Source organism: Puma concolor, chromosome E3 (genome assembly GCF_028749965.1).
Source record: "Puma concolor isolate L17-30 chromosome E3, mPumCon1.1.hap2, whole genome shotgun sequence".
NCBI classification, from domain to species: domain Eukaryota; kingdom Metazoa; phylum Chordata; class Mammalia; order Carnivora; family Felidae; genus Puma; species Puma concolor.
The window spans coordinates 2,481,767-2,489,843 of NC_141682.1; the positions used below are offsets into that span (position 1 = coordinate 2,481,767).

Genomic DNA, 8,077 nt, shown 5'->3' on the forward strand with positions numbered 1-8,077 from the left:
CGCCGTGCTGTTGATTCGCGGTGCGGTTGCCGGGAGTTAGGAACTGACACCCGTCCTGGGAGCCGAGAAGGCTGTGTCTGGCTGGTGAGCGTGTCTCAGCAAGCCGTGTGGGTGCGGCTGAACCCACACGGTGTCGTCGTGGGACTTTGCTGCCTTCTGAAAAGCACAAGTACGGACTAAGCCATATGGCCATAGTATCAGTACTTTAAGGAACAAGTCTTCCAGCAGATGTTCCACTGGAAACATATGGCCGTGCCAGAGGGGTGGGGCGTGGGTAAGGTGTCGCTGTCGGGACGGGGCAGCCCTCCAGCCCAGCGATCTGAAACACAGGGTCCGGACTAAAGGTGTGGCGTGACCTGATGTGGGACGGGGGGAAGGTCGTGTGCCCCAAATAAAAAGAATCTTCCATCAGCCACTGACGGATTTTCTGCGCCATTTCACAAGTGATGTTTTAAGGTACAACTAGCACGTGACGATCACAGAGTGTCTTCCTTGAGCAAAGCGTGTGAAAATGACGCCCAACGTTTAGGAAGGGAAGGCAGCAGGTTCAACGTGCAGATCCCGTGCCAGATCTGGGGAGACACGGTGGCGACTGCGCCCTGGCATCGCAAAGGACACGCCTGCCGACGGCGGGTGTGGACCCGCTGGAAACCGCACAGAGGAGGAGCGACGGCTTTCTCTGTGGACGCTCGTCATCATTACTTGTTTAATGGCCTGAAGGCTCAACAGGGAAACGAGGCTACCTGTGTGGTGGACAAAACCAAGGGATCTGTCTCCCACAGGTGCGCTCAGCCACCACGCCTTCCCCCCGGCCGATCCTCCCCGCCTTCGCTCCCTGTGCCCGCCAGTCCTGCCAGACGGGACGGGACAGGACGAGGAGCCGCTCCAGGCTCACCTCTTCAGGCTGCAGCAGACAGACCAGGGGCTGCGTTAAAGACAATGAACGCGTCGATGTCTCTGAGCACAGTCTGAGCTGCCGCACCCCTTCCCTGGGCGTCGGGAGCCCGGGGCGGCCGCGGGGCAGGCGGGCGGAGAGCCCGACGGGGCCCAGAGCAGCATCGTGCCTCCCGCCGGCTGTGTGACGTTGGCCACACCATTGACCCTGTGCATCCCAGCTTCCTCAACAAAGGAGAACACGTTCCTCTACCAGATTTTCAAAAGCACTAGAAGGATATGTGTACTAAGCAGACACTGGGAAAAAAGAGCGGGTCTCGAAGGAGACGGGGGAGCCTGCGGGGATTCAGTACACGGTGTCGGAGAAGAAGGAATATGTTCCCTAGGAGTGGTCTTCCAGAATGATGGGGTGAGGAGCTCGGACGACTGTCTCCTCAATAGACAGCCGTTTAACACAGAAAGTCATCAAACAAACAATCATTTGGGTTTCTGGAAACTGGCCTAAGGGCAGAGAGCAATGGAGGAGATTCACTCAAGAAAATCTACTAAATCTGGGAGAGAACAGTCCGGGGCATCCCTTGCCCCCCCACCCCCAGCCCTGTCCCACGGGAACTACTCCAGTGAGATAGGCTCTAGGTGGGTGCAGGCAAGACAGTGGTGAACGGTGGGGGAGATTCCCTGCGCCCAGAAGGAGGGTGTAAAGCCCTACCCCAGGAGCAGCTGACTAGGAATTCTAGGTCCCCAGCTTGCTCTCAGGGCAGAGGTTCCGCTCAGGGAGGGTCAGGCCCCCACCTCCCTGCACCACAACAGGACTGTCACTCGAGGAGGCCGTCCCTGCTGTTGGCCCCGTGCGGTAGCACAGGGGACTGGCTGTATTTGTAGTGCATGGTGGAGGATCCCAATGGCTCCCTAATTCCAATGCCAAGTTGAAGACAATGGGGACGTGGTGGGGAGCCATGACAGGGCCCTCCTAGCTCTGTGACAGCAGCAGCAGGAAGCCAATCTGAAGAGCAACCAGAAGCTTTAACAGAGCCCAGAAGAGCCTTCCTGGGGTCACAGTCGACCTTGAGGGTCAGGGAGGCTGCCTCCAAGTGCTAGACCGCACGCACGTGGCCGTGGGCTTAAGGAGGGCTTGGAAACACTCCCCACACACCTAGACCAACCCTGGCTGAGGGGTCTTAGCACAACCTCGAAGCAAACACTGGCTGGACAAGAAACCACCCCCCCACAAGAGCCGCTCCCAGGAGCCAGGCCTAGAGGTACAATATCTAGAGGTCCGGAGGGCACGTGCGCGTCTAAGGCTGCCCGTGCAGGGGAGAAGGAGAGGGGCAATCCAAGCTACTAGTCCCTGGCTACGGGTGGGCAAAACCGTAAAGTCGCGCACTGTGACAGCAGCCTCCAAGCCACACGCACACAGATGCACACATGCACGCACGCACACGCACACACAGGCACACGCAGTGTGACAGGCCAAGGGGCTTACCCACAGCCGTTGATCAAAAAATGGCTTCTGTTGACCCAAGGGTGACCCCTAGGTAGTGAAGTTAAGAGAGATGCAAACAAGACAAAACCTGCAGGGAACCAGAGGCTGCACAGCGTGGGCAGGAGGACCTCAGAGTTAGTCCAGCTAAGTCACTCACCAAACACGGACCACCAAGCAAACACCAAGCCCATGGGGAGGAGGGGTGGTGACCCGGGGTCGCTGTCACATTCCATCTAAATGTCTAGCTTCCGACAGGAAACCATGAGATACCCAGAGAAACAGGAAAGTGTGATTGTTAGAAGGGGGAAAAAAGCAGAAATAGAAACTTCTGAAGAAGACCGGATGAGGGACTTAGCAAAGACTTCAGAGCTGCCATTATAAATATGTTCAAGCCGTGGTGCTGTGAGGCTGCAGGGTGATCTGGGAGGCAGGAGAGCACAGGAGATTGTGAGCCAAAGGTCGGGGGCAGGGCTGGGGGGAGAGGAGACCTGAGGTCTGGGCCAGGGGGCTAATAAAGCACGCGACATAGAACCTTACACATAGTAAATGTCTAATAAATGCTCTTCTTGTCTCGTTCTAGAAACTGTGAGCCTTTTTATGAATGTTGGCCCTTAAATCACCAGTGGCCCCACTCAGGCTCTACGTCACCCCCGTGGCTCTGTACTGCGGTCAGCGGAGCCGCTTACAGCCGCCGCACGGTGAGCCCCCTGGCACACAGTAAGCGCTCTGCGAAAGTTCACGAGCAAGCCTAGAGGCAGCTCTATTCCAAGGGACTTGAGAGAATGGACAGACTGGACAGTGCCTGCTCTCAAGAGGTTCTTGTCTAACTGAGCACAGATGCAAGCTAGCAGAAAAGCTGCAAGTTAGCCTGGACCAAGGGCATCTCCTAGACGTGGAGAGAGCTTTGCGACAGTTTCTCCACCAGACCGAACTCCTTGAGACCAAGGCAACATGGCTTAACTTGTTCTGTGTCCTCAGAGCCTCACACGTAAGGGGCTTAGCAAATGTTTATGTGTGTAAGGATGTTTATAGTAGCACTGTTTCTAATAGCTGAACAGCGAAAACAAAAGAGTAAAAAGCAGGGAAATGGGTGAATACAATAAGGGCATCCACAGGTTAGACTTTTTCATATCATGCTCGTGAAAACGTGCGGCTGTGGGAAAACGCCAACAACAAATTAAACAGTAAAGGTGACAAAACGAGTCAAATATGCTCTCAAGTTTTTTCAAAGGTGCGTGGAAAAAGATGCATTGCAAAAGGATTGGAAGGAAATCCACTAGATATTGACCAGGTCTTGTGCAGGTAAACGGACTTTCTAAGTTTTCTCTAACGGTCAGGAGTTTTACAATCCCGACATAAAACGTCACTTTCTAAAGACGAAGGACCCATGGCGGTAACTGAGTCCTGTGTAGGTGGGCGGGCCTCCCAGATGAGGCAAGACTCGCTGCCTTGAGGGGCAAGTTCAGTCGCTCCCAGGGGCCAGCAGCACTGAGCCTGGGCCCTCGCTGTCCAGCCTGGCTGAGTGCTGCCCTCTCAGTGAGAAGGAAGCAAAGCAAGCAAATTTCCCTCTGTCTGGAGCCCTCCCAAGGCTTCTCACCCCGCCTGCAATAAAATCCACGCTCCCTGCATGGCCTGCACGGCTCCCGTGGCCAGGCGGGTGCCCACCTTCCATGCACACCCCTTTCCCCCAGGAGGTCCCAGCAAGCTTTCATGCAGGCGCTGCGCCACACCCCACTCTCCCATCTCAGGACCTTAGTACATGCTGCTGCCCCACTGCTCTCAAGTCTTTACCAGCCTGTCTCCTTCTCGTCCTCATCCAGGGCGTCCTCAGAGCGGCTGCTCCGGGCACCCCGTCCAAAGCAGCCCTCTGCAACACCTCCATCACATGGGGCCTGTTTTATTTTCTGCACAGCTCACTCTCTGAAGTGATCTTGACGCTCTGTTTCCTGCCTTCTTCTCCCCCAACGGGAATGCCACTTACCCACGTGGATGCCTCCCCTCCAGTGGGTAGTGGGCGCACCCAAAACACTTGGGAAAGGCACGAGCGGACAGCACGTTTGCCCTCACCCAAAGGAGTAAACCTGGGGACGCCTCCCCCGGGGAAGCCTTCTCCCATCAGCGCCCGGCAGGGCACTGTTGTCGGGGCGGGGGGTTTTCCCTCTGCACACCCAGGCCGGCCGCTGCCCCCCGCCCCGGAGGCACGGGTGGGCCAGCACTTACGCAGTAAGCTCCGTCGCCCCGCGGACCGCGGTAGCAGGCTCGGCACAGGCCGGGGCCTCGAAGGAGGGCGCGGCGTCCGGGAGGGCTTCCTGGAAGCGGCGGCCTGTGCACGGGCTGGCGGGGTCTAGGGGCGGCTGGAGGCTGGGTGAGGGGCGGCGACGCCCGGCCGGCTGCACGCGGGCGGGGGCCCAAGGGTCGGTCTTATGCGGTAACAATAATGGCAGCTGTCACCCGGCGGCCTCCGGCCGTGTGCCCCTTCCTCCGGACCGCGCCTGGCCCCGAGAGCCGGCGAGCTGGAGGGAGCGAGGAGGCCCGCCCGCGCTTACCGTCTCCGAGGCCGGATCCGCGGTGCCCAGTGACATGGCTGCGGCGCCGCCCGGCCGCCCCTCGGCGCTGCGGGCGCGATTGTCCGGCTGTGCGGCTCCGCTGGCGGCCCAGCCGCCCGCAGCCTCCGGACCTCCCTGCCCGCGCGCCTGCCGCGACCCCGCTGCCATGGTAACCGCGCGCCCGCACAGCCCCGGATGTGGCCGGCGCCCGAGAGCCCGGCCGACCTTGCGCGTGCGCCGGGAAGCCCGAGGGCCGACCCGCAGCGCGCCCAGAGGGGCGAGGCTCAGAGCCCTGCGGTGCTGAAGCCCCGGGAACGCGCTTGACGGTTCCCGGAGTGCGTCCCCCGCCTTCTCTCGTGGAGGCTCCGCGACAAGCCTGTGCGCCAGTCACAGAGCAGGATGCTGCCGTTTATTAGGTTAACGCTAAAAGGGACAAGGAGCTTGTGCAGGCTGCTAGTTCTGGACACCCGGCGTTCAGAAAATTATCCTCCCTGATCTCTATCTTAAGCTCTAGGGTTCTGATGTAGTAGCCCCACGACAATAAATATACTGCGTTTGCGCTGCAACTCAGTGGGCATCATGAAGATCTTTAGGAACATTGGGCTCCAGAGTTTATTGAAATTATTATTAGCAAGTATGCTTTTTCTTGCTCCTTTATACAGGTGTCCAAGGGCACCTACTCTGTCCCCTCACCCTGCTTTCTTTTTCCAGCCACCTGACATCTATCATCTACAAGAGCATTCCATGTCCAGAATGTAAGCTCTCTGGGGCAGGGGCTTGGTTTTGTTCACGGCCTTTTTTCCATCCCTTGGAACAGGGGCTGGCACAGAGCAGGTGCTCACTATGTATTTGGTGTCCGGGGAGTCCTTATAACTTTCGTGTGCTGCTGTTTCCACAAATGTTGATAAATGGGTTGTTGTGAGAATCAACTGAGTCGATATCTGTAAAGTGCTTAGAGAACAGTTCCCCATTCCAGAATGAGTGCAATGTGACACTTCTCTTGGTGTGGTGAACAAATGAATGAGTCCTCACCCACTGTGGCGTGTTGTAGGCGAAATGCTGGCACATTATTACTGGTCTAGCTCTGGCACCAACATATAGTGCAGGTTCATGGCTCTCTTTTCGTCAGTGTCCTCACTTGTACACAAAGGGGGTGTGGCTCCCCACCGGCACAGAGAACCTGAACTGCTCATCTTAACAACTTCCACTTATTTCCTCGAGGTATTGCCCACATGGAGGACAAAAGCTTTTGCTACCTTAACTACCTATGCCCCTGTACCCCCTGTTCCACTCCTGGAGCTCCACAGTCCCCCTGCCCTTCCTGATTCTGTTTTTCACTTACCTCCTCTCATTTAGTTATAGAGACAGTACATGTCCACGGCTTTTTATCTGCTGTTCTGAATTCGGAGAGCTTTTGAAAGCCTTTCAGAATTCATTGGTTGGCAAAACTGTTCTGACCTGAACTCGTTTGTCGACAAAAGTCTGAGCTGAGGCTATTTATGGTTGTGTATTTATTTCACCTGGAGTGTATATTAATGTGACCGCGGAACTTTTAACGCATTATACGGTGTACTGAATCAAACCCTGCTGGGATTGTAATCTCACACACTGTACATGCACCACATAGGTTCTCTTTAAGTGTGAACAATTACGAATTCTGACCCATGTGTCCCCAGAAGTTTCAGGTAAGAAACTGTGGGCCTGTATAATCTGGTATTCAGCTCTGGAGTCAGAATGCCTAGGTTCAGATGCCAGCCGTGCCAGCCCACTGGCTATAAGAACTTAGGAGTTCGCCTCTCTGCACCTCAGTTTCCTCACCTGGGTGGATGGTGACAGTACCCACCCTCCTGAGGTTAGTGCAGAATCATCCGAGCTTTTTTTTTTTTTTTTAGTGGATGCATTTAATTTTATTTTTTAAAATTTACTTTCAAATTAGCATATAGTGCAACAATGATTTCAGGAGTAGATTCCTCAGTGCCCCTTACCCACTTAGCCCATTCTCCCTCCCACAACCCCTCCGGTAACCCTCTGTTTGTTCTCCATATTTAAGAGTCTCTTGTTTTGTCCCCCTCCCTGTTTTTATATTATGTTTGCTTCCCTTCCCTTATGTTCATCTGTCCTGTGTCTTAAAGTCCTCATATGAATGAAGTCATTTATTTGTCTTTCTCTCGCTGACTACTTTTGCTTAGTATAATACCCTCTAGTTCCATCCACGTAGTTGCAAATGGCAAGATTTCATTCTTTCTGATTGCCAAGTAATACCCCATTGTGTGTGTGTGTGTGTGTGTGTGTGTGTGTGTATCACATCTTCTTTATCCATTCATCCGTGGATGATCATTTGGGCTCTTTCCATCCGAGCTTATATTAAGTGAAGCACTGAGCACAGTGCTACTGTTAAGATGCTTTTCCCCAACAACTGCTCGATCATGCAAATAGGAGTATCCCCTTTTTTACAATGAGGAATCACAATTCGGGGAAAACTGTGTAGTTCAAACCTTTTCACCAAAGTGCTTCTAAGGGGCGGGGTGTCCGAAGTGATTACCCATCGAAGTCCATGTTTTTAAAATTCCTTTTCATTTCAGTACCCGTAGGAATTTTGCTTTCTATATCCTAACACATACCTGGTGTTTCCCCCCAAATCGTGCTGAAACACTGACGCTAAGGGAAGATGAAACTGGGTTTTATCCACTGGCTTTGAGAACCTCTGGCACACAGCTAATGGGCCCTGAGGGCTCAGTTGTGAGGCCAAAGGACACAGACTTCGACTTAAGGATGAGGATGCCCCTTCCGGCACCTGCATGCCTCCTGCACGCCCAGACACCGAGTATACTGGCGGGCGAGGCCACGCCTCTTCCGGCCATAGCCTCGCTCCTTCCGCCGGAAGTCCCGCCTTCTGGCGCGATGCCCGCCGGGCGCTAGGGCGCGTACCACTGAGCGTCCCTGCGAAGGTGATGGGTCGGGTGTCACCGGATTGGCGCCGGCCTGTCTGAGGGCTTCTCAGCTTGAGCTCTTTTCTCCCGGGGCTCTCGGGTGGCCTTTCGGGGACTTTCACACTCTCCCCGGCCGCCGACTCTGCGGTCGCCCTCTCCAGATCCGGCAAGTGGCGCGGCCCGGGCGGGGCCTGAGGCGGCGGAGGGACGCGGAGCTGGTGAGG

At 55.4% G+C, this 8,077-nt stretch overlaps 1 protein-coding gene across 7 annotated transcripts in view; it reads right to left on the minus strand.

Annotated features, from left to right (window-relative positions):
- Positions 1 to 5,096, minus strand: part of IQCE (IQ motif containing E) — a 42,811-nt gene extending 37,715 nt beyond the window's left edge. For 3 of the 7 annotated variants that reach the window (XM_086691227.1, XM_086691225.1, XM_086691226.1), the window contains exon 1: positions 4,924 to 5,095. In XM_086691227.1, coding sequence (XP_086547353.1) covers positions 4,924 to 5,091 — 168 coding nt within the window. In that variant the 5' untranslated portion in view covers positions 5,092 to 5,095. The other 4 variants (XM_086691224.1, XM_086691229.1, XM_086691230.1 and 1 more) reach the window with 4 other exon arrangements.
- Between the last annotated feature and the right edge of the window lie 2,981 nt (positions 5,097 to 8,077).